Here is a 27,933-nt window from a genome sequence, read left to right on the forward strand (position 1 = left end):
TTTTTTGATAGACGGATCAAAACTATAGTTGAAAAAAATAAAAGAATGAATACTGAATGCACTTAATTTTTTTACTACAGGGTTGAAAAGTAATGGGGGTCAGTATAGGAATTAAGTGCGAATCTACAGTGTTTGTAAACAAGGACATGTGAATGCCAAAAAATGCCGCATAACCCTATGTTTTTATTGTTGCAAAAGATGGGGCTACATTTGTACTTTAATGAATGATATATGAAAGCTTCTGATTTATAAAGGTAAATCTGGTATAAATTTAATTCAAGAAAAAGATTTGCATTAAAGTCAATGGGAGTTTTTTACTGAATTTACATAGGCGGATCCAGGGGAGGGCCATGGGGGGCCCAGGCCCCCCTTTTGTGGGAAAAATTTGGTTGATTATATAGGGAATCACTGAAGCATGACTGGAGCGGGCACCCCACCCTTATGAAAAGTTCTGGATCTGCCACTGATTTACCCCTTTAGACCTATGGTAACAGAAAATTGCTTGAAAATCTGTATTCACACTATTTTCCGTACTGCCTTAATCTATTGATTATCATTTTCTTTAAAAAGTCATACTAAGTTGCAGAAGTTTTAGTTTTCTTACAGTTGAATGACTTTTGCTGAAGTTACGGCCATTGGACATAAAAAATTGGTTTAAAATAGATGCCTCAGGGATCAGGTTGGGCAGTGGCGGATCCAGGGGAGGATTCCGGGGGTTGGAACCCCCCCCCCCTTTTTTTTGGACGATCAATGCATTTGAATGGGGACATAGAGTTGGAACCCCTCTTTCTCCTGGGTTGGGAACCCCCCTTTTAAAAATGGCTGGATCCGCCCCTGTTGGGCCAGCAGTTTCTTGCTAAGTTAATGAGAGGATGGAGAGCCCTTCTTCATCAGTAGTACCTTAAGGTGGCTCTGCCCTTTAACTAACAGTGTGCAATTTTTAGCGCATGCTCCTCATCTTGGAAATAATTCGTTTGAGGGGTCTTCTCAAAAATGATTTTGACGATGAGGCGAGTCTGAGAGCACCCTTTCCCATATGAGTGTAAACACATCTAATTTAAAAGGTACTTTGTACTGCAATTACCCTAAGAAATATTGTTGACTAATATTATGTATGTTCAATAGTAGCATGACACATACAAAATGAAGTAAAAATATCTATTTATCTAAACAAATTTATGACAATAATATATTATTTATCAAAAGTTATACAACAACAATTTATCAACAAGAAATAATGACAACCATATTAATTGATCACTGTAAACAGAAAATAACAGAACCTTTTAGACCTGAATACAAATAATGAAGTATGAGCTGTAATTACTACATATATAAACATATTCACAATTCTGTTACACACCGTCCTGTAAACATGCTAGCACTTTCCTCATTTGATGGTTTGCAGAATATTGATACCACTGCCACCTAGTTTTATCATTAACCATTAGTAAAAGAAAATCAGACAACACCATGGTCCCAAAAATAGGATGAAAAGATAAACAATAGTCCACAGAAATTTATAAAGATTAATCAACACAAAACCCACCAAATAGCAGGGGGAGAACTCAGATGTAAATGTGAATGCATGAATTATGAAAAAGCTGCATATAATGAGAATAAAAGAATACAAGCAAGGAAGTCTGTTTGGATCTTGTGTAACGTAACTTTACTTGACTGGTATTCATTTTATTTCATTTTTCAGTGATTTTGCATTCTGACAATTTATATTTTCTTCACATTTCAATATTCAATTAGTTTCAAAGTTCCTCTCTTTCTCTGTAGCAATAATTAAAAGTCTTGTTGCACAGGATGTTATTGCCCTTATCTCTCTGATTTGTATTCTACATATGTAGGACTCGGAAGTGCGATGGTCACGCTGAAGTGTAATGGTCTTCGCTGAAGTGCAATGGTCCTTTCGCTGATGTGCGATGGTCTTCGCCGAATTGCAATGGTCCTTTCGCTGATGTGGGATGGTCTTCGCCGAAGTGCGATGGTCCATTTGCTGATGTGCAATGGTCTTCACCGAAGTGCGATGGTCTTTTCACTGATGTGCGATGGTCTATAAGGGGCTTGATGGCTAGGTTAAAATTGATGTTCAATTATCATGAGAGCTTGATTATATTATAAGTTAGTATATCAATACCAAACATTCAATATTTTCTCCAGTTGCAGTATAACATACCGGTGATCTATCTTATTCCTTGTTCTTATTCACAGCAGCAGTATTCATTTTTCTCTTATTTTGTATCGTTCTGACTAACCAAGAAGTATTTGCATTTCAAACAACTACCACATGTTTTTCAGTCATTGTAATTAGCACTGCTTTTAAAGAAAAATAGTTTTTGTATGTAGCATCAATTTCTGAACGATTGTATGAACGACAGATGTTTATTAAAGCTATTCACAAAGTGTACACTACAACGTTACAGTGAGGACTTAACTGCAATGACTATTTATCTTGACTGTTTTATATAAAACGGGTCATACTCTCGATGATTTACATAAAAAAAACCAAAAAGCTCCTTCTAAGAAAGAAATTGACTTCCACATCAAAATGTAAACAGGAAAAACTTTGAAAATTTGATTTATGTAATCCATCGCACTTCAGCGTAACCACCATCGCACTTAGGCGTAGCTATCAACAAGATAGCATCACAATGCCACCATCACACTTCAGCGTGATCAAAAACACACCTCAGCTTGACCATCGCAGTTCAGAATCCTACACATATTTAATAGTATTCTAAACTGTTCAATTTTCTTTAGTTGAATACTTAAAATAATCAAGATTTTTCTAATGGCTAATTAGCCATTTATCACTTTTTTCAATATAACTTTTAGTGCAGTAAAATAAACAGAGTCAGTGTCAATACATCTGTAATATGCATAAGAAGTCAGAATTTTTTTGTGTACTTCAGTTAAGTTTAAACTGGATTTTTCAAAAATATGATGTTTGAATGACAATAATAATCAATATAAAGTAAACTGATGCACAAAACTTACTCAATTACATATGTAAAAGTTCTTCAAATACTTTAAACTTCATCCAACATATAATGCAACTGATTTTCAATAAAACTGCAAAAAAATGGCTTAAAAAACAACCTCACCAGTGAAGAATGTGGAGATTCCATTTTTTTTGTTCCTCTGATACTCACACTCTTTTTTATGTACTAGTTGTATTTTAGTTCAATAATGGGTAAACAAAAAGCCTCCTATCGTTTTATTTTCAGTTTCATCAAACTTAACCTTCTTTTCCGTATGACTGAAATTTATTCTCACTGAGTATTCAAACCAAGATTATGAATGCTAAAATTGTTTTACATATAAAAAAAAATAGAAATATTCAAAAAAATCTAAACACATGTACCATATCTTAAAAAAAATATTGATTTCACATATAGATGTTATCCTGTTGACACAATAGTAGGTGTATTGACAGGCTTTTCAATATATTCAGTTGTGTCTGGTATTATTGTATAGAGTGGTGTTCTTCCTCTGTATAGCACATAATGTTGGATAATAAATAATATGTCAAATAAAATGGAAAAGAATCCAAGACCAAACTTCGTTGGATCTCCAAATATAGAAGACCAGTCATCTGAAAAAATAGACAAATAGAAGCATTTTAATTGTATTTTGGTTACTAACATGTTACTTCTACTGATAAGAAATCTGTCCCATCTGTTACCACATGGACATTAAAAAGATCAAAATGCTAGGTTAAAGTTCATTAAATAACTTCAGTAAGCATTTAGTTGCTCTCACAATTTTCAGAAATGGCACATATACATACATGTATTTTTTTCACCAGAATATTTATTTTTACATCTTATTTGTTATATTACAGTGATGTTCAATATTCTTCATACTGTGGATTCATTTATATTTGTGGGTACCAATATTCATGGATTGAGGAAATATTTTTATATTTGTGGGTACCAATATTCATGGATTGAGGAAATATTTTTATATTTGTGGGAACCAATATTCATGGATTGAGGAAATATTTTTATATTTGTGGGAACCAATATTCATGGATTGAGGAAATATTTTTATATTTGTGGGAACCAATATTCATGGATTTAGGAAATATTTTTATATTTGTGGGAACCAATATTCATGGATTTAGGAAATATTTTTATATTTGTGGGAACCAATATTCATGGATTTAGGAAATATTTTTATATTTGTGGGAACCAATATTCATGGATTGAGGAAATATTTTTATATTTGTGGGAACCAATATTCATGGATTGAGGTTATATTTTTATATTTGTCGGTGTCAATATTCATGGATTGAGGTTATATTTTTATATTTGTTGGTGTCAATATTCATGGATTGAGGATATATTTTTATATTTGTCGGTGTCAATATTCATGGATTTAGGAAATATTTTTATATTTGTGGATACTTGGTTTTGTGTTTTAACATAATCTGTAACAAGACTATAGAAATTTTATTTTGTTGAACAATTAACTTCATGGTTAACCTTTACCCCCACAACAATGAGTATCCAATAATGAATCCACAGTTTATTCTAATATGAAAGTATTTTTCATTATGGTAGGGACATCATAAACATACAATTCAAGTTGTTCACTTCTATGTCATTTGATCTCTGGTGAAGAGTTGTCTCAATGGCAATCATACCTCATCTTCTTATTTTTATATTGGTATAAATAAAAGAAGATGTGGGATTTATGTCAATGAGACAGCATTGTACACTAAATAATGTGATTTGGTAACAATTCCTAACATAAAATGTATGGCCCTTGTCAGAAAAATAAAGAACTATTTTTACTACAAGTACTTGGTAAATGTAAAAAGTTACTATCAATCAAGTACAACTGATTAAAGTTAGATCTAAATTATCAACTAGAGGATAGTGATGGAGAGCCAGTACAGAGGGCGCCACTTGGGTAAACAAGTTAAGTTAATTGATTTAAACATAACTTATAACCATGAACTGCAAAATTTTCTAATGCACCACTTATTTATCTCCAAATTCAAGGGGCTAACAGTTAGAGAGCTGAAACATTTTTGTACATAGGCACATGTACATGGCTAAGTTGAAGTTTTGACCACAACTTTAAATGTATGCTTTCATTCCTATAAAAAAGATCAAGTTACTTCTAGGAAAAGTGCCAGGTAATATTCATATTCCTACTAATGATTGCTGTCTAATTAACAAAGTTTCAGATATTTTGGAAACAAACCTGAACTATCTTAGATTGTTAAATGTTAAGTACATTTTCAGAATTCAAGAAGATGTAGAGAGAGCTATTGATCTCTAATGATACCCTCCTATAAATGCTCCATGTGCAGGAAGTTTATTAGAAATGGGAGAGAAAATGTATCACACGGTGTAACATGCTCACAAGAAGCTTCATACTAAATTTCAGGAAGACCTTATTCATACTCATAGTTCATAGTTACTGCAAAAAATGTGACTAAAATTTTTAAATACATAGCCATAATCATTATATTTAATAAATATGTGTAAGAATATATAAAAAAATATTTGTTATAGGAATTGATGAGCTATGCATGTGGAAAGGCATCACACTGTAAAGCATGCTCACATGACGCTTGATTAAAATTAAAAGGAAGCACTGATTTGTAGTATCTGAGTACAGATGAATGGACACACAGATGGAGTATGGATGGATGGACAGACGTAAACAAGTATACCTCTTTTCTCAGGAGCAGGGGTATAAAAATAAACTTACCACTATTGTAAGCCAATAGAAACATCTGTAACAAACTAAATGATCCACCAGTAAAATCTAATATAACATTTCCAATACTCCAACCTTCTGTGCTTTTTCTTTTGAAATTCATATATGCCTATTTAAAAAAATAAGATTAAGTACAAATCATTAATGTATTGAACTTCTTATTTGATATGCAATACCCAAAAAGTTATCCACCTGAATCAATTACATTGTAAATCAAACAGTTAGTTGCTTGCTTTTTGTGTGTTTGATATCATATAGCTAGATAAATGATTCTTATCAACTTATTCAGCACTTTCCTCCATACTGAAGCTTTTTGAATAACCAACATCCTTGGCATCTTATATGAAACCTGAACAAAATTATGCAGTTCAGTTTACAATATAAGTTATCTACTTTCATATCTGAAGATATAGGTATTTTAACACCCTGAAGTACCCCAGTACACCCTGAGGCGAACGAATTTGGGAACAATGTGTAACATGAAAGCTACGTTTCTTTTATTATCTAAAAACGTTTTATTGAAATTTTGAAATTTGACATATTTTTTTACAGGTTGTAGGACACTAGAACTACCTTTGGTAGATTCAACCCTACAGGTAGCAAAATATAAGACATTTTTAATCCAGAAAAACAGAGAAACTAAAATAAATCAAATTTGGCGCTCAATGGTGAGAGCGTAGCCTCATAGATGATGTGATGTCAATGTGGGTCATTTGCATAACTAAATCAGTAGTTTCATTCATTGACGACGTAGTAGCCAAGGGATGCATTTACTGAAATGAATGCCAATGATTGGCATAATAAGATAAAATCATTAGTGAATTACATATTTAATTACAGACATAATGAATAATTTACAGAATTTAATTTTTCACTTGGAACAACCACGGAAATAACCTGGAAAACAAGCCTGAAGTTCCCCTGGAGTAATGGGTATCAATGCCCAGATATATGGGTTAGCAACACCAGGGACTATGAGTTTTTTAATGACATGTTATTAGCCAATCGAAATCCGAGAAATAATCTAAGCCAAGGATAAAAAGATGTATTCATTTTGTGAACAATTTCTGTCAACTGAAATATGGAATCGTTTAAAACAAAGTTGACAAAGGAACTACAATTTAAAGGTAAGGTTTTTCTTGTAGGTTATAATGTTAACTTATGCAGGCTCATGACAAGAAAAGGTTATGCCTGGTTGTGTAAAAATATTTGCCATGGTCCCTAGGACATCTAAGGAACCCTAATGCATAGACATATATACACTTTTATACAAATTTGTCCACCATTAATAAATTCACAAAATTCCAGCAAAATATTGCATCACAATTTTAAAAATTTGACTTCATAATTAAAAAGAGATTGTTGCTTGACGTCAGAAGGTTATTTTGAGAAAGAACTAAAGTCATTCCTAGACAAAATTCAGCTAAATACCAAATGTGTTAATATGTCTTTTATTATTGCAAAGATTCTGTTAAATGCTTCTTACCAAACATGTATATTAAGATTCTCTCTATTTATATGATGCAATTTTTATCAAGCAATTATAAACCTGAGGTACATATCTTATATTACATTGGTTGCAATGATATACCATGAATTCCCAGTGAAATAAAAACCGATAAATTTACATGTGAAATAAATTTGAAAATTTCACTCCTGTGATGACCAAACACTGATAATTTTATACTCATGCGCTACATGCATTCATGAATTAATGTGTTGTATACCTCTCGTTGAATATTTTTATATATTTGAATTCTTGAATTAGTTATGAGATCAGTTATTCTATAAATATTTAATAGGAGAAATAGTAAACATATATGAGGCATGCCTACCCGAGGTATTTATTCTACAAGTGAATTCCAAACATAGAAGTGAAGATATAAGAGGTATGGCTTACCTGAGGAACATATTTTATAAGTGTAACTCCTAACTTGACATAGGAGAAGTAGTACAGATATGTCAGCCATGTTATAACTTTAGCTACTGTAACAAATAATGATACCAGTATAAACAACCATGATCCTGTCACTAACAATAAACAAACTTTGGAAAGCTTCTGTCCACCTCTCTGGAATGATAATACAAAATATTCCATATTGATAGAAATTTAGTAGGTTTTTCTACATGAATGGGATTTCGAATAAATAGGCATATTCACCTGCGGAAAAGTATATTCACCGCGCAAAACGTTGCGTGCTTTTACGTGTATAATTATGTTAAAATCGTCCGAAGTCAACATACCTTCATTGGTCAATAAAACATAAATTGACTGATATGAAAAGGTTACAATTCTTTTATTATAACATGCTATTATTCAAAAGCTTTGACTTTAATATCTTTCAATAATGATCATTCAACATATACTTTTGTCTTATATAAAAAACAAGAAGATGTGTAATGATTGCCTATGGTTTAGTCCATTGCTTTTCCCCCTTTGCTGCTATGTTCAATACTAGCTACCTCCCCACACACTCTATGATGCTTCAGTGTTATTTTTTTCAAATAGTCCACAAATAGTGAGCAGAATTGTGAATAATAAAAACACTAAAATGTGTGCACGGTTTTTATTTCCAAAAGCTCTTTTTGTATGTTTCTCCTTTTCTATTATGCATGTCAAATTTAAAACCTTGCAAGTCCTTCCTCTAATTTACTATTTTGGTTTTACAGAAAATTGATAAAAATGCTAAAATTGGCTAAAATTGAATTTTGAGGGCAATAACCCATTTTTTTTAATGTAACATAGTCTCAATTTGTTAAAAACTGTGAATTGCCTTTCAGGAAAATATTTTTTTCATTTTCAAAACTGACTGAGTTTTTTATTTCATTTTACAAAAAGAAAAAAATGTACATACCTCATACATTGTGCACTGGAAAATAGTAATAATAGTGACAAATACTGCATGTATTGTAAATATAACATCATTTAGCTGTACTGGATTAATTCCCCTTGGATGTGCATCTGCATATTCTTTCTGTAAACAAAAATAAAATAATAATATATCAACTTCAATTTAGATAATAAACATGATAAATTTCTTTACATCCAAGTCAATACGAAGCCCCAAGGTACATTTTTTTCTTCTTCTGCACACACAGTAGTACTAAGAAGTAACCTGAGTTACTTCTTAAAATCTAAGATTGAAAGAAAACATCTCCAGTTACAGTAGTCTATAGATATCCATTTTGGTAAAAAAAAAAACTGCCAAAATTTTAAAATAGCTGTTTCATGGCCACCCTCACATCAAAACTTTTAAATATATTAGATAAAATGTTGGAAACTTTCTTGCTTCTCACCCCTTGCCTTTCTAAATGTGTCATTTGAAAAAGTTAAGCTAAAACCACAAAAAAAAAGCCATTGTTGGCAACCCATATTTCCAAGTTTTCTTTCCCTTAGCCATTGAATTCTTCAGAATGCCTTTGGAAATAGCCTCCCTCTGAGAAAGTACAGAACATCATTGCACCTTTATAATGAAGCAAAATAACTCAAAACTGCATGTGATGTTATATTTATTCAGTATTGATAATATATTTTCAATCGGTTGAATGTAAACAGTGATGCAAAGTTGAAACATTAATAAAATATGAAAAAGATGATTGCCAATGAGACAACTCTCCACAAGAGACCAAATGACACAGAAATTAACAACTATAGGTCACCGTACGGCCTTCAACAATGAGCAAAGCCCATACCGCTATAAAAGGCCCAGTATGACAATGTAAAACAATTCGAAAGAGAAAACTAACGGCCTAATTTATGTACAAAAAATGAACGAAAAACAAATATGTAACACATAAACAAACGACAACCACTGAATTACAGGCTCCTGACTTGGGACAGGCACATACATACAGAATGTGGCGGGGTTAAACATGTTAGCGTTGATTTATGTTATATTAATAATATATTAATAATATATTTTCATTCAGTTTAATATAAACATTGATTCAATCATAAAAAGTTGATTTCTGACAAAACTTTCAACATTGTTCCTTTTAAAAAAAAATTTGTTTGACAGGAATAAAAACTTGAAAATTATGATGTTCAAATTAAGATCTTCTTAAATGTATTCTATAACTAGACAAAAAAAAAAATCAAATTTCAATAGGAACATTCATAAAAATTTTGTTTGAAATCAACTTTTTATGATTGAATCAATGTTTATATTAAACTGAATGAAAATATATTATTAATTTTGAATAAATACATCATATCACATGCAGTTAATGAGTATAAAAAAAGTATTTTTGTCTATATATGAGAATTTTTTTTTACTCAGTGAGTGATAGATTTCTCTTAGAAGAAATTTAAAGGTCCCAGTGAATAAACTACACAGAGAAAAATAGCTATTGTATTCATTCAATAGGACAGGTGAACTTACAAAAGTTTAAATACCTGGTCAAGATAGAGATGGCACTGTGGAAAACTTTCATTGGGCTCGCAATAATATAGTTTTATATGTTTCATTTGTATTATGTTTAAATGTACAGAGTTAGTGACTTTGACCTTGAAGATAGACATTCCAACATACAGTGGATTCATTATTTTCTTTGTATACTAATTTTCATGGATTTTGTGGGTATAGGTTAACCACAAAATTAAACTTTCAAAGGTTCTATAGGCTGGTATACAAACTTTAGCAAAACCACAATATCAAGTATCTTTGAAAATACAATTTTTCATCAATCCAAAAAAAATAAACGAATCCACAGTTATTCTTTGGTTCTGGTCCCACACTTATAAAGTAGGATTAATTGAACAAAGTATAACCAATATCATTTAAAATTCTGGGCTAAGACAACTTTGTATAATTTTATATACGATATGCAACACTGGACAAAGTTTATGACCCTCTCCTTTTTTCCATCCTATCTTTCTCTATTGTAGGTCAACACAAATAAATAACCGTCCAGGAATTCCATTTCTGAGTCAAACCCAATTTGTACAGACTCTTAGTCAAACCCAATTTGTACAGACTGACAATTGGGTTGAAAGAGAAAGAAAAATCTTATATAACCCTCCACTTTGTTTGGAGGGCGTGTATAAAAACTTGTTTCTGTAATTGATGTAGTTAAATTTTTTTGTGTAAGCTTATTTATATTACAGACATATACCATACCTTCACGCTATCTACCCAATACATTCCAACATTGAAAAATCCATAGGCAAGGAAACCAGTAATGTTGTAAGCCAAAAAGTCAAAGTTTAGTCCAACAACACTGAAAAATACAAAAATGAAATACATGATGTAAAATCAATTTTCCCCCTTAACATACCAACAAAGAAAAGCTGTAAATACCAATTTTGAAATCTTTGGTTTGATCTGGCTGGAGATCAGACCAATCATGATCTGGCTGGAGATCAAACCAATCAAGATCTGGCTGGAGATCAGACCAATCATGATCTGGCTGGAGATCAAACCAATCATGATCTGGCTGGAGATCAAACCAATCATGATCTGGCTGGAGATCAAACCAATCAAGATCTGGCTGGAGATCAAACCAATCATCCTCCAAATCAGAGATGATCACATGTACACTATCATATGACTACTTGGACACAGAGATGATCACATGTACACTATCATATGACTACTTGGACATAGAGATGATCACATGTACACTATCATATGACTACTTGGACACAGAGATGATCACATGTACACTATCATGTGACTACTTGGACACAGAGATGATCACATGTACACTATCATATGACTACTTGGACACAGAGATGATCACATGTACACTATCATATGACTACTTGGACACAGAGATGATCACATGTACACTATCATATGACTACTTGGACACAGAGATGATCACATGTACACTATCATATGACTACTTGGACACAGAGATGATCACATGTACGCTATCATATGACTACTTGGACACAGAGATGATCACATGTACACTATCATATGACTACTTGGACACAGAGATGATCACATGTACACTATCACATGACTACTTGGACAGGTCCTATCTTTTTGCATACTTATATTTTCTTTGTGAATTAAATATTGTCTCCCAGTCAAGTTAGTTTTATGTTAATTGCAGAGGTAATTATAACTGTTGTTTTGATATGCAAACTTGCTTGACTATGTTTGTAATATCCCAAACACTCCAATAAAATTGAGGCCTCACTACAAGCTGTTAATAAGCAATTTAATCATTAAATAAATTGATGAGACTTTTGCAGTGTTACTTGAACAAACAGAACTTATTCAGTTACAATAATACCTTTTTCTCTTCCAGTTGTAGATGACTTGTGGATAAAATGACACTGACCAGGCAACAAAGTATATCCATCCAATCACAGCATTGATAATGATCAGAGCTTTATTATGTACTAATGTTATTCTTACATAGCATTTCTCTAAGCTGTTATTATAAAATAGAACAATAATGCGTTTGATGTAATACAAAATATATCTTCAACTGTAGTGCATGTAAAATAAATTTTCCATTACTGTATATAAGATCATATAAGGACATATAAAATATTGTCATATTTGGTATCAAATTCTTTGCTTTATCTTTTTGTTTCCAATATTCCTTCAAACAAGATGCAATGTGATTTATTGATTTATGTTATTATTTAGAAATAATCCTTATTCAAAGCAATACAAGACAATCTATATAAAAAATAATTTCTGCATACATCTTTATCAGCATAATAAAATGATATGTTAGCCATTTTTGTGACTACATACATGCAACAGGATATAAGGGATACTTTATTTAATTACACCATGGTAAGCAGGTTGAAACCTTCTTTAAATTTTCTTTACTATGAATTCAAAACTAGCGAGGGAAAATGTACTTTGTACATACATTTAATCAATTTTTATATGGGATACAAGTATGACAAGACATACTAGCCTTTTCATATATTTAAACTATTTCAAAATAAGAATTCATTTAGAATGGCTTATAATGTGGTTTTATTTACTTTTTTCATTTTTAATATTTGAACAGTTCTCAATTGACCTTTTAAATATGTGTTTTATATACATATGTAACATCCATACTTTTCTATTTCTGATGATGATGAATTGACTCGTAACGTCAGATGTCCTGCAGTTACTGCTGTTATATTGACCTTCACTCCTTGTGTTGTGTTTCCATGTATAATTACATTAGGTACTGGTACTATCAAATTATGCTTCTCTTTGTAAGAACTGTCTTTACCGCTTTCATACATAAATAAAATGGTTGCATCTTCAAGGATGGTTGGTCTGTAAAAAAAAGTTTGGATATATTATATAGATTCTAGTAATCCTTCTAAGTCTTGGAAAACATGGCTTGTTTTTTATCTGAATTAGGCTTTGAACTATATGTAGCATTCAGTTAACTTTGCATACTTTTTTATCAGTACTATGTTTGTGCTTAGCAAAGATCTGATGCGTCAAGCCCTTTCCAAACGATTTTCCCAATATGTCCTCCAAGGGCCCTTTTCAGATTACCATATAGTATGAGATTATATCATTATTTTATTAAGGCTGTATGGTGACCTGTAATTGTTCACAAATTTGTCCTTTGCTCTATGATGGACAGTTGTCTAATTGGCAATCATACCAAACTCCTTATTTTTATATTTACCGTCACAACTTTTGAGAAAAGACTTATAAAAAATTGATAAAAAATGCATTGAAAAATTTGGTGAAGTATAAAAGCTTGTAAACTTATCACTGAGATGTTAAAAATTTAAGAGAAACTCCAAGTCAGAATACAATTTTTAATTACACAATTTTAAATACCTAAACATATTCATGATATTGGTTTAAATATTGTCAGGTGAATTTCCTTCCATTTAGATATTTTATAAAATCATCGAACATAAGTTGTGCTTTCATTCACACTGTATGTGGTAAAACAATCACAGTTCTTTTGTATAAGTCAATATGCTTAAATAGAATAAGGAGACAATATTTCCTTTGGTTCATATAAAATGTACCGGTACCTTGTTTAATATTGTCTGCCACAAAAATTGCATAAGGACGTCTAGCCTGAAATGATATGACTGAAATAACTGTCATGACTGTGAGATCCTAGTCATATTCAATTATTAGTCTTGTAATTTTATTTGATGACTGTATTACTAGTAACATGTAAAAAAATATTTACTAGGATTAAATTTATTAAATTTCCATAAAACCTGGAATCATCACTGAAACATAATCTTGTTATAACATCAGGGCTATGATATTTTTAATTTACTGTGGAGAGAGTGTTATAATATTATATGGCAAGTTTTAACTTACTTTGGAGAGAGATTAATAATATTATATGGCAAATAAAGGCAACAGTAGTATACCGCTGTTCGAAACTCATAAATCGATAGAGATAAAAACAAATCCGGGTTACAAACTAAAATATAAGAGGAGAACAACGACACAACAAAAACACAACATTAAAATGTAAGAACACACAGAAACGAACTATAATATAACAATGGCCATTTTCCTGACTTGGTACAGGACATTTTAAGAAAAAAATGGTGGGTTGAACCTGGTTTTGTGGCATGCCAAACCTCCCGCTTTTATGGCAATGTTAAATATAACATTAAAATGACAACATTACATGACATGACTACAATACAAATAAATGGGAGAACATATAGGACAAAGAAACACACGAATAATAGCTAACAAAAGGTACTAGGTTTAGAATTTAATACGCCAGACGTGCGTCATGTCCACACAAGACTAACCAGTGACGCTCAGATGAAAAAAGTTTGAAAGCCAAAAACAAGTACAAAGCTGAAGAGCACCGAGGACCAAAACTTCCAAAAAGTTGCGCCTAACACGGCCAGGGTTTTCTGCCTGGGACAAGAACATCCTTATTATTTAGAATAATATATACTTTTGCAAACAGTAAATTTTATAAAATGACTATATACATGTAATAGATATACCTGATAAAACCGAAGTGGGGACTAACTACAGAATAAAAACAGATACATTACATAAAACAACTTAATCCAACACATAAAAATACACAGCAGAGTTAGCCAAAGCCTCAACGCACAAAGTGACGTCACATTTGAAATACTAAAAAAACACACAAAGTGACGTCACATTTGAATTTGTAAAAATATTTCCCAAAAATAAGATTGAATAAGAATTGATTCAAGATTAGATCTGTAATACTGACATTACATTTATTAATAACAATGAAAATTACAATACTATTAATATCAAATTGTGGTAGTAATTAGATAATTAATTGTATTATCTAGCTATGTCAGTGTTTCTTCTGAATCAAACTGTAAACCAAATATATCGTTGAACCAAACTAAAATCTAATAAATGAAGGGGGTGATTAATTATCTTTACCATAACACATGAATATAACAGAAAAGACGTAAGACATTTGACAAAATCCGACGAGAATAACAAATATAACATCAAAATTAAATACATGAATTTGGAATAGAAAAGTACAGTGACACGTCTTATAGCAATGCGGTTTCACACTCAGCAAAACAGTCACGTTCAGTAATTAAAAGATCAGACGTCGTAATGACAAACCACAATCTAACACGTGGTAAAAATGTCCTTAGTTAGTTTAGACAAAGACACAACGTATGGATCAACCAATTCGTGATAATGTCCGTAAAATTTACGGAGTGTCATTTTTAATCTGTCCTCCTCATAACTTTGTTGGAGCAGTTTCTGCGTAAGGAGCACACTCCTGTATATGAAGTCCGTATAGTGTGAACAAGCACGAGAATAACATATCAATTGAGATATGTAAACACCATACGAAGGGGCAGAGGGTATGTTACTGCTGAGAAATGGGAAATTGATAATTGGGAAGTTGAAATCGTCCATAGATTTTTTTGTGAAGTCGTCCATCTGTGTCAATATTGAGGAAAAGATCAAGTTATGAAGCAGTCCTTCTAGTATCAGTAGTATCCTTAATTTCAAGTTCACTGGGATATATGAGATGTAAGTATTGGCTGAAATATGGGTTATTCAATGATAGAACATCATCAATATATCGGAAAGTAAAATTAAAGAATTTCGAAAGGTGCTTTTTCTTTTTGTCTTTTAGAAGGTTCTGAATGAATTCTGCTTCATACGAGTACAAAAACAAATCGGCCAGTAGGGGTGCATAATTAGTTCCCATTGGAATACCGACTGTCTGTTGAAATATAAATCCTCCAAACTCAACAAATATTGTTGATTAACAAGTCTTCCCTTACTATGGAGAGAGTGTTACAATATCATATGGCAAGTTTTCACTTACTATGGAGAGAGTGATATAATATGAGCTGTGTCGGATAGAAATCGACCTTATGAAAGTGCATGTATACATGTACATGTATAAGACATTGATTGATTTGGTACATTCAAATACAAAATAAAAGATGAATTTTGGTCTGTTTTGTAGGGTTCTTATAACAACTCAATTTTCAAACAGTTCTAGATTTCTCATAGAAATTATTTCAAACCGAAATGACTTAACAGATGTATTGATATTCATTTGCATAAGGTAAATTTTTATCCGACGCAGCTCATATCATATGGCAAGTTTTCACTTACTATGGAGTGAGTGTTATAATATCAAATGGCAAATTTTAACTTACCGTGGAGAGAGTGTTATAATATCAAATGGCAAATTTTAATTTACTGTGGAGAGAGTGTTATAATATCAAATGGCAAATTTTAACTTACTGTGGAGAGAGTTTTATAATATCAAATAGCAAATTTTAACTTACTGTGGAGAGAGTGTTATAATATCAAATAGCAAATTTTAACTTACTGTGGAGAGAGTGTTATAATATCAAATAGCAAATTTCAACTTACTGTGGAGTGTTATAATATTATATGGCAAGTTCTCACTTAATACTATGGAGAGAGTGTTATGATATTATATGGCAAGTTTTCACTTACTGTGGAGAGAGTGTTATAATATCATGAATATCAAATGGCAAATTTTAACTTACTGTGGAGAGAGTGTTAATTGCTCTGTAGAATCAACAGCTAATTTTATATCAGTCTTGGAGAATGTCAAAGTTGATAAACATGTACATCCTGTAAAAATATGAAAACATTAAATTACAATTCATATATAGAAAGTTTTGTTAATGCTAATTGCAAATAATCAATATAAAATGTGTTAAAACTATTCACAAATGACTGTTAAGAAAAGATGTAGATTCTGCAAGGTGCTAGGATTTTTTCAACTAACTTCTATGCACAACTATTCAGCAAAATATTTGTAAACAATAGTCATGAGGTTTCTTTCCTTCATTCTGAATTGAAATCACATACAAGCAGAATAATACATTAATACTTGGTCAAAGCAGACTTTAAATTAAAATATCAATGTCTGTGCTTAACCGTCTTCATTTGTATATCATAATTTTAGAAATCATGATGGACAAATATGATCATCATGGCAGTTGTTGTAAACAATCCATTACTATAAAGGGGGATCTCATTGGTACATTTTTTTAATATAGGTATGAATACAAAGTTTGGTAACATTAGCCCTTACAGACTTTTTTCTTAATTGCTTTCTTCAGTTTTATCAAATTTTCTATTTTGGTAAAAATGGCACACTTGGTATAGTAGTAGTTAGTAGAGAACCAGAAGTAAATCATTTCCCCAAAGATGTGTTTTAAGACATCAAATACATTTATTGTACAACACCAGCATACGGTATACCTTGAACAACCCAGGGATGTAGGCACAGGGGACCTGGTGTTTCATTGGTCAGGGTTGAAAGATGGAATGTTTTATAAGCATATTTTCAATCTTCAGAATATAAGTTACAAATGTGCAGACTGTCTAATTCATTACACATACATTATATTCAAACATTTTTTTTCCAAATAAATACACTACATTTATCAAAAGACACAATGCAAATTCAAACTTATGATCAAATTACTTTACCTTTTACTCATAAAAAGGAGAATGTCCTGAAGGGACAAATTTTGGCCTAAAAAAGTACATATGATGAATATTTTTGATATTTTTTAAACACTTCAGTGTCTACTTCAGTTGATTCAATTAGTTTATGTAAAAGATTTGAACTGATGTGGTCAGTACAGACGCTCAAATTCAAGTTTAAAAATCTATCAAATATGCCACAAAACGTCACTTTTCAGAAGGTTTTTGTCTAAATTTTAAAAACATACAAAGACAAATAAAAAGAACACCATAACGCGTAATTAAGATGATAAACAATGTCAGTACCTAGAATCTATTCTTCAAGACAACATCATGTATTATTTTTGAAGTTGAAACAGAATATTTATCAACAAGGTCTCGGTATCTGATGATGAACTTTTTCAGAAAAAGGATGAGACGTTCTTTGACATAACCCTGGTTCATCAACTTTCTGCTCAGACACTGGTGACGTTTTATAAAGTAGCAGCTGCAAGCTCTTGAATACTGAATGAGTTCGGAAATGTATATATCCCATATGCCATGGAAGTTGGTATATTGCTGCTAAGGTGTTGGAAATTTATAATTTCAAAATTAAACTTGTCTTGTTTGTTATAGATTCTGGTACTGAGATGACCACCTATGTCAAATTCGAGGTATAAGTCTAAAAAAAAGGCGGAGGAAGCCATGTCTGTTGTTTCTTTATTTTCTAGCTGGTGTTTTCAAATATTGCTAGTGGCTTTGGATATCCATTTTCTAAATTGACTTACAGTTTAGAAGATGGTTATCTAATTCCTACTTTCCCAGTGAAAATTGTATATCAATACATACTTTTTATAATCTGGTATAAATTATATTTCACTGTATACACAAAACTTACAATTAGTACCTGTATGAACTATCAAAACAAAACCATCATCAATTCTTATTTCATAATGCAACTTAACTATTGTTGATACAGACAGATACAATAACTTTATTAGCACTAACACATTAACAATAAATGGTTATGGCAACAAAATACAGACAAACTACAATAACATATGTACAATGAAGGAGTGACAGTGGATAAGTATGAGAAAAAAATGATAATAAAAATCAAGTATCTTTTGACAATGAGTTTCTTACCAACAAGCATTCATTCAAGTAATTTACAACAATTTTTTATACTGTTGGAGAATTACTATTTAGAATTGATATAAGCAAGTTATATGATAAATTTTGTAATTTGTTGTTGAATAGAACATTATTTAATTTTTGTATGTGGTTATCTCTCAATTATTTTAGAGGTAGAACATTTTAAAAGAAAATGTTGTTCATCTTCAATGTCTCCATTGTTGCAGCATAGACATATCCTACTCTGCTTCCACATATTTAAATGTCACCCTCTTTCAACTGATAAAGTATGAGCACTTATCCTTAACTTACATTATGTTGATCTATCACATTTGGATTTTGCATTGATCAACATATGAGGATCTTATATTTGGTTTATATACAATGTAGTATATTAAAAAAGTTTAATTTTTAATTTTGATTGGTATCAGTCTCTTCCCTTTGAAAGACTGCATCTTTGATTGTCTCTACAATAAGTTTACAAAAAATCTTAATATTAAAAGAATTTAGATTAATAAAATGAAATCCAAGTTTTGAAATAAGATATTTTATAGTTTGTTTCTCTTTCAGTTGCTTTGTATATAATCCTAGAAATAAAAGTGTTTTGAAAGGGGAGAACTGTTCAACTCATCTGACCCTGCAACCGTGTTATGAAAAGGGAGAACTGTTCAACTCATCTGACCCTGCGGTTGCACAGACATTTTTCCCGTAAAAATAACTTTTTGATAGGAATTGGTTTTTTTCTTTCACAAAAACACAGTATAACTATAATAACGACCATATAACGACACACCCAAAAATATATTGGAACCTAAATTATGTATACAATTTACCTCTAACTATAAAAGTGACAAAGCACACAATGGTTACTGAAAATATAGCCATCGTAATGTGTTCAAACTTCTTACAAAAATGAAAATAACTGTCACATTTTCACATGGTGGATGTAAACACACATGACTTGTCACATGACAATGCATTTTTTGTACATGATATAAGCCAAATATTCTCAATATAAATTATTATTTTTCTCTTTCGGTATGATACTTATTTAAAAAAAACAGTTCTATCATAACTAGATAAGAATATGTACACTAATTTGAGCATATAACGATTTTTTTGCAATGATATGATACCGGAAGTAGAGAAAATACAAACATGGCTGCCTTACTGAGGTGAAATGACAACAAACTTTTTCATCTGTTAATTCCTTTATACCTTTATCTTTGGGTCCTTAATTAAGCCATGGCTCTACTGACCCCTCATCTTGGAATGTCGTAATGAAATTTCTCATCTCATAATATATCCCTATATTGTTTAACTATACTTTCTCACTTTTTTGGTCTTTTGGAAAATGTTGTTTGTGCTGTATTTAGACCCCTCTACCAAGAAATTTGTTTTGCATGCACACGTATAAAAATTGCGGTTTTTATCAAACGCAATCATAGGTTTGAACGTTGTTTTCAATTTAGACTTGTATATATATAGAAAGGTATCACCCGGCCACCGAAAGTTTGATTTTATCGAGCCTAGGTGGTCGAGTGGTCTTGCGTGCCGAGCACAGTGCAAGGCGATTTGGTGCCACAATATCTCAGTAGCATGAGTTCGAATCCTGGCCAGGGAAGAACAAAAATTTGCTTCTGCAAATTACAGATCTAACATTGTTGGGCTGTTATTTAGACGAATTATATATCGTTTCGATTCCTAACATCACTGAAGAGACATTAATTGTCGAAATCCGGATATGGTGTACTTATTTTTGCACCTCTTGTTTGCGGTATACCATCTTTTCCGCAAGTTTATTGTTTTCTGTTTGGTATTAAACTAATTAATAAGATCCATTTTGTTACATCTGGTGATTAGTTTATTTGGCAATCGCCAATGGCAGTCAGCAGGGTTTAAGAACATCCGTTGTTCGACTTGCTAGTCAAATGCGTTTTGTTAAAATATACTTTTTCACTTTTTTGGTCTTTTGGAAAATGTTGTTTGTGCTGTATTTAGACCCCTGTACCAAGAAATTTGTATTGCATGCACGCGTAAAAAAGTGCAAAAGTATATTTTAACAAAACGCATTTGTCTAGCAGGTCAAACAACGGATGTTCTTAAACCCTGCTGACTGCCATGGCGAATGCCAAATAAACAGATCACCAGATGTAACAAAATGGATCTTAAGTATTAATTAAATACCAAACAGAAAGCAATAAACTTGCGGAAAAGATGGTATACCGACAACATGAGGTGCAAAAATTTATACACCATATCCAGATTTCGACAATTAATGTCTCTTCAGTGATGTTTGGAATTGAAACGGTATTTGGAAGGCCATATAATTTTCCTCAATTTAGGAATGGCTCTTGAATTTTGAAGAGTCGAAATAGGATGAATGGATTATATAAACCCGAAGGCAAATATAATACAAGCCCAAACGAAAAAATATAAACAAGTCTTAATTGAAAACAACGTTCAAACCTATGATTGCATTGGATAAAAACCGCAATTTTTATATGCGTGCATGCAAAACAAATTTCTTGTTAGAGGGGTCTAAATACAGCACAAACAACATTTTCCAAAAGACCAAAAAAGTGAAAAAGTATATTTTAACAAAACGCATTTGACTAGCAAGTCGAACAACGGATGTTCTTAAACCCTGCTGACTGCCATGGCTATTGCCAAATAAACGGATCACCAGATGTAACAAAATGGATCTTAAGTATTAATTAAATACCAAACAGAAAACAATAAACTTGCGGGAAAAGATGGTATACCGCAAACATGAGGTGCAAAAATTTATACACCATATCCGGATTTCGACAATTAATGTCTCTTCAGTGATGTTAGGAATTGAAACGGTATTTGGAAGACCATATAATTTTCCTCAATTTAGGAATGGCTCTTGAATTTTGAAGAGTCGAAATAGGATGAATGGATTATATAAACCCGAAGGCAAATATAATACAAGCCCAAACGAAAAAATATAAACAAGTCTAAATTGAAAACAACGTTCAAACCTATGATTGCGTTGGATAAAAACCGCAATTTTTATACGTGTGCATGCAAAACAAATTTCTTGGTAGAGGGGTCTAAATACAGCACAAACAACATTTTCCAAAAGACCAAAAAAGTGAGAAAGTATATTTTAACAAAATGCATTTGACTAACAGGTCGAACAACAAATGTTCTTATTATACTTATTGAAAAATAAAAACTTATATAGGTGTGCGTAGCTACTTCTTCTTCTTCTTCCGATTACGGGAAAGCCGGAGTGTGGAATATCCTGGATTAACAATTAACACCAACTTATAAATTTATCCTGGTTTCAGTTTTCGCCATTTAACGCAGACTTAAAATTATTCAAAGTCTTTGCCGTCACTGTTAAATCTGACAGGTTATTCCACTGATCCACTACTCTAATTGAAAAAGTATTTAGTCTATGTGTTGTCTTACACTGTTCCTTAAATAGTTTTAAAGAGTGATCTCTAGTTGTATTAGATGGTGCTAAAGTAAATAGATTCATCCAGTTGATATCATCAATACCATGTAATGCTTTGTAGACTTGAATCGTGTCGTTTCTGTCTCGACGATATTCCAATGTTGGCAATCCCAATGAACGTAATCTATCCTCATAACTTAAATGATTTATATCCTTAACAAGTTTAGTGGCCCTTCTTTGGATAGATTCCAAGTTACAAATAATCCTATTGTCCCATATTCACACAAGATTTTTGCTTATGAAAGTCTTTCAAATTTTTTTAATATTCTTTCTTTTCTCAGAAACAAATTTTGTCTAGCATTTTATGGTCCATATAGGTCAGAAAGCAGTTGAGCCAAGGATATTTTTCCAATAGGGGTCCCAGTATTTTAGGGTTTGGGTTTATTTATAGTTAGGATTAGATAAGGGTTAGATCTAATGTTAATTGCACGTGTAAATACTGAACATGCAGGTTGATGTTTGCACAGCAGTATCTGCATTATGGATTTCCACTGCAGATCAATAGTATAGATAGATAGATAAATAGATCTAGGGTAGTTTTAGGTTTTAGGGTAAGGTCTTGAGTTAGGATTAGGTATGGTTAGTGTTAGATTAGAGTGAGTTTTGTATTTATAAATAGCTCAGGTCTATTTGCGTTGACTTGGCCCGAAGACAACACTGACTGTCATTAAGTCAACTATCAGTACATCTCTTTTGACGACCATTTTGAAGTGCTGCTCTCTAAGTCATGGTCCACTCCAGAAACTTTGAATTAATAAGCAATGTTCTGTCCATCGGATTGTTTTTTTCTGAATTTTCTGTTGACAGGTCAGACATATCTCTGCATCAACAGTTTATTTTGGCATAGAACAGCATTTTTCTCCTTCAGAAAAGAAAAATGTCTAGGTGTGAAAAGAAAGGACAAGGGTGCACAAAAGGGACGAGAGAGAGCTGTGCCCTATATTTTGGGCTAGGCAGGACATTGTTCGCCATATTTATTCAAATTGGGGAGCAGGATATATCAGTTTGTGAGCACTGTCCACTGTTGTAGTATGAGGCAGGTGTTACCTAATGAATTCCAGAAGTTTAGTAGTGGATGATAAATGACCCAATTCAACCCTTCTGCCATTTAATAATATGCTTCTTTCGGTATAATAAAAATATCCTATAGTTTTTGATTTAAGGTTGTTATTGGAGACATGCAATTTAAGTTGTGACCCTAATTAAAAAATCTAACATGGTTTTCAGAATTTACATTTGGTTTGCAATCTTTCCATCATAAAATTCTGAACCGAAAATAAAGGAGGAGATGATGTCACAAGAAATTTTGAGAGTCAGATGAAGATTACTATAATCTGAAACTTTCTCTCAATAGGGTTGAGACATTGAAACATCAAGACATATAACCTAAGTTATATGCAAGTTATATGAAGTTTTATTTGCAATTTTTGGGGTATATAGATAGAAATGCACTACTTATGCTTAAGTAAAATTTTTCACTCTTACATTCATTATTCAATCTTTTATTTAACTTACAACTTTATTTTTTATCCCCTTAATTTCTGCACACAAGAATGAAGTATTATAATGTCTTTTATTTCCAGGAACACATTATCCCTTTGTCAAAAATGTTCCTTCTTCAACTTACCACTACAGACTGTAATGATCTCAAGTCGTCAGAATTCCAATAGAACATCTGTATGTCGTGTGAAGAGATCTATCTTTAGACAAATGTATCCTACCACTTTAGTATTACCAGATGGAGCAACAATTAATATCAGATATCATGAACCTAGAAGAATAATAAAGGTAATTTCTGTCACATATTTGCCAATGATATGATGATTGTGAAAATCAAATAATTGTAACAATGCATGTATATAGATATAAGAAGATGTGGTATGAGTGCCAATGAGACAACTCTCCATCCAAGTCAAAATTTATAAAGTAAACCATTATAGGTCACAGTACGGTCTTCAACACGGAGCCTTGGCTCATACCGAACAGTAAGCTATAAAGGGCCCCAAAAATTACCAGTGCAAAACCATTCAAACGGGAAAACCAACGGTCTAATCTATATAAAAAACGAGAAGCGAGAAACACTTATGAACCACATCAACAAACGACAACTACTGAACATCAGATTCCTGACTTAGGACAGGTGCAAACAAATGCAGTGGGTTTAAACGTTTTAATGGTACCAAACCTTCACCCTTTTTCTGAAACAATAGTGTAATATCACAACATAGAAAGACACACTATAAAATATCAACTGAAATAGCTTAACTCAATCAAAGGACATATTAACACTATTGAACATACACTGAACAAATAAATTTGACCTATGATACAATGTAAATACAAAATAGATAAACTAAGGGAAGAATATTAAAAGTAACATGTTATATCGGTATGAAATGTTAAACAATTAAAGAAAAACAATATGCTCGAACAAAAATATCAGCCATTTGCAATAACTTTAAACACAGGTAAATGAAAATAATTTGTTGTTAGGTATACGTGTACATGTGAATTATACTCATTTTGCATTAAGCAAGAAACCATTCTATTTATGTGGAGGTGATTTTCAAGCAATGGTTATTCCAGTTGGCTATTTCAACCCTAACAGACCTGTTATAATATCACTCATAGTTACAACAAAAACCAAATTATTCACTACATTTTCAATCATTTGTATTGTTACTTACAATTAGGAAATAACAAATTTATAGATTCTCTAGTTTTTGTCTCGCCTTGACGGAGTCAAAAAGCGATACATAGGTATGCTGTTTCCGGCGTCGGCGGCGTCAACAATGTATTAGTTTATAATTAGTCCCCTACCGACGAAGTCGAAGGGGACTTTAGGTTTGCACTCCGTCTTTCTGTCCGTCTGTCTGTCCTTCTGTCAGTCCGGCAAATCAGCTTTCCACACTTTTTTTCTTCGTTCTTGAAGATATTGATTTGATATTTGGTATATAGTTTTATCATGACAAGTTATAGATCAAGTTCAAATTTTGTTCCTGTCTGATGATTTAATCCAGAGTTATTGACCATAACTCTGGACCATATCTAATGTTAGAGTACTATGTTAAACCATATTTCTGTAGAAAGGGAGATAACTAATTTTTTAAAAGACATTCTTTGTTCAATTATTTGAAGAATTTTTTGGCAGGTTTGTTAGTTATTTAGTATAAACTAATTTTCTGAATGCTATATATATAAAAAAAAATTATGAAGAGAAATCCTTTAATTAGATAATAATCTATTTTTATTATGTATATATTTCAATACATTACATTGTGTAGATAAAAGTTGTTGACATTTTATAGATAAGTTACAAATCTATATTAGTTTGTGACAAATGAAAGAAAAAATATTTGGAACTATTAATTATATTTGATTATAATTTGAAAATAGATATACATTGTATTACATCATATCCAATTTTAGAGAACTATTAATCATATCTAATATTTTTTTCATCATGCTTATACGATATTGATTGATAATTGGTATATAGTTTTATCATGACAAGTTACAGATCAAGTTCAAATTTTTGTTTCGGTCTAATAATTTTGTGCAGAGTTATGGTCCTTGGACTTGAAAAATTCACTCATATAATCAGTTTTCCACACCATGGCAAGTTATATAACCAGTTAGCATTTTGTTCCAGTGTAATGAATTTTTACCCGGTAGGGGACTATGTATTGCCATGCAATACTCTCAGAATGCTAGTTTAAAGGTCTAGTTTATGGTGAATCACTAGTGGTAGGTCAATGATATTTGGTATGCAGTTGTATTAGCATTGGCACATCTCATTACCATGGAGATTATTTTGCCCTGCCCCCTCAGTCATGGCTATTGACTTTGAAACTTTGCTTAGTTTACATGTATTAGTTTGTGATTAGGTCTAGTTTATGGTGAACCACTAATGGTAGGTCAATGATATTTGGTATGCAGTTGTATAAGCATTGGCACATCTCATTTCCATGGATAATATTTGGTCCTTACCCCTCAGTCATGGTCTATTGACTTTGAAACTTTTGCTTAGTTTACATGTATTAGTTTGTGATTAGATGGTCTTTGGTATGCAGTTGTATTAGCATTGGCGCATCTCATTTCCATGATGATTGTTTAGCCCTGTACCTTCAGTCATGGTTCATTGACTTTGAATATTTCCATAACTTGTATGTTAAAGTATTGCTATTTTAATTTCAACATTTGCATTATCCAAATAACAAATAGGTGAGACATATCTCTGTGTTAACAGTTTATTTAAAGAAAGATTAAAAATCAGTGGTAGAAATGAAGAAAATTTTATTTAAACTGATGAGACAGGGTAGACAATAACAATAAATTAAGGACAATTACAGGCATATTATCAAAGAAAGTATTCGTTTATTGTTTATAATGATAAGTTACTACTGATAAAACTACACAAAGACATGAATAGTTTTTTTACATTATTACGATAATTGTTATGTTGTTATTCATTTTAAGAAAACATTGATAAAGTTTTATCATTTAAAATTTTGAGAAGTCTTACAAAATTATGAATAATCATTTTGTTTCTCAGAAAACACAAGTTCATCAATCTTGAACCTATTTTTGAAAGAATTTTTTATTATAAAGAAATGAAATTTAACAATGACCATCATCATAATAGAGTTCAGTAAATATTGATAGATTGTCAAGTAACTCTGTTAGTCTGGATAATGTAGGCCACAGCCACCAAGTTTTGATTCATGAAGTCCCCTGAGGGGAAATATAAAATATAATGCCAGTTTTAATATATCTCCTTTAATAAGGTCTCTTCAGTATGTGTGCTGCATTTTTTAAAACAAATATATGTAAACAAAGACCTAGACGACCTTGAATATTTGCATATAATCCTTGACATTATAAACTTAAAAAAGTTGCTCAATTGTAAAATATATAGTCAGTATACAATTATACCACAGAAATGAATTCTATTGTACTATTTCTTCTTAGGTTTTTAGAAACAGACTTGTCATTCAAAACTATGCATGTAATAACTAAAGATTAACTGACTGACAAGTCTTAATGCCTTATTTTAAGGTTATAGTTGTGTTAAAATTATTTTGAACTACTGTGGATATATAAAGGTTTGATATAATTAATGATACTATTGTGAACTGCCTCCGGGTGCAGGATTTTCCCGCTGTGTTGAAGACCAATTGGTGGCCTTTGGCTGTTTTCTGCTCTTTATTCGGGTTGTTGTCTCTTTGACACATTCCCCATTTCCATTCTCAATTTTATCATTGTTCTGATGGTTATTTACAGTTGCCATTAGATCTGGAAACATTGTCTGAAGAAGAAAAGAAAAAGAGACTGAAAAGAAGGACAAAGATAAGGAAAATAGAAGTGAAAGATGATGGGAATGAAGATGACTTTAGTATGAACAAATATCAGTATTTATGGAAAAATAAGAAAAAATAAAATTATTTACTATACTACCTTGTTAGTATTTCAGATGTAGCAAGTTCTTATTTGTGCTTTTCACATACTGCAAATTCTGTTGAGGTAGACAATAACTACTGTGAAAGTACTTTTATTCGTGGGTATCAATTTTCGTGGTTTGAGCAAAATTTACATATTCGTGGGTTCTTAAATTCGTGGATTTTATTTTTTTCATAAGAAAAAAAATGTGGTGAAGAATTTGATGCCATCTGA

At 31.7% G+C, this 27,933-nt stretch overlaps 2 protein-coding genes across 9 annotated transcripts; one reads left to right on the forward strand and one right to left on the reverse strand.

Moving 5' to 3' along the window:
* Window positions 1-1,144: 1,144 nt before the first annotated feature.
* LOC127732823 (cystinosin-like) lies at window positions 1,145-19,754 on the reverse strand. 8 transcript variants are annotated; one of them, XM_052241999.1, is made up of 9 exons: window positions 19,604-19,754; window positions 16,706-16,793; window positions 12,783-12,989; window positions 11,992-12,132; window positions 10,866-10,965; window positions 8,601-8,720; window positions 7,646-7,816; window positions 5,737-5,854; window positions 1,145-3,604 (listed from the first exon to the last, which is right to left on the reverse strand). In XM_052241999.1, the coding sequence occupies exons 1-9, from the start codon at window positions 19,653-19,655 to the stop codon at window positions 3,411-3,413; spliced, it is 1,191 nt and encodes a 396-aa protein (XP_052097959.1). In that variant the 5' UTR covers window positions 19,656-19,754; the 3' UTR covers window positions 1,145-3,410. The 8 variants fall into 8 exon arrangements, with proteins under 8 accessions (XP_052097959.1, XP_052097967.1, XP_052098002.1 ...); XM_052242007.1 differs by having other exon boundaries at window positions 19,679-19,732; XM_052242042.1 differs by lacking the exons at window positions 16,706-16,793; window positions 19,604-19,754 and adding an exon at window positions 16,653-16,662.
* Window positions 19,755-19,907: 153 nt separating this feature from the next.
* LOC127732897 (39S ribosomal protein L55, mitochondrial-like) lies at window positions 19,908-27,713 on the forward strand. The gene is made up of 3 exons (XM_052242091.1): window positions 19,908-19,945; window positions 23,844-24,048; window positions 27,544-27,713. The coding sequence occupies exons 1-3, from the start codon at window positions 19,929-19,931 to the stop codon at window positions 27,697-27,699; spliced, it is 378 nt and encodes a 125-aa protein (XP_052098051.1). The 5' UTR covers window positions 19,908-19,928; the 3' UTR covers window positions 27,700-27,713.
* The last annotated feature ends 220 nt before the right edge of the window (window positions 27,714-27,933 follow it).

Source organism: Mytilus californianus, unplaced genomic scaffold, assembly GCF_021869535.1.
Source record: "Mytilus californianus isolate M0D057914Y unplaced genomic scaffold, xbMytCali1.0.p SCAF_1, whole genome shotgun sequence".
NCBI lineage: Eukaryota > Metazoa > Mollusca > Bivalvia > Mytilida > Mytilidae > Mytilus > Mytilus californianus.

What these genes read in the sequence shown, in the direction of transcription:
- LOC127732897 (XM_052242091.1), top strand. An exon ending in AACCTAGAAGAATAATAAAG is followed by an intron (nt 24,049 to 27,543) that starts GTAATTTCTGTC and finishes GGTTATTTACAG; the next exon opens with TTGCCATTAGATCTGGAAAC.
- LOC127732823 (XM_052241999.1), bottom strand. Translation starts at nt 19,655, where the DNA reads ATGGCTATATTTTCAGTAACCATTGTGTGCTTTGTCACTTTTATAGTT. An exon ending in TACAACTGGAAGAGAAAAAG is followed by an intron (nt 10,966 to 11,991) that starts GTATTATTGTAA and finishes TGTATTTTTCAG; the next exon opens with TGTTGTTGGACTAAACTTTG. An exon ending in TTATAAAATATGTTCCTCAG is followed by an intron (nt 5,855 to 7,645) that starts GTAAGCCATACC and finishes TTTTTTAAATAG; the next exon opens with GCATATATGAATTTCAAAAG.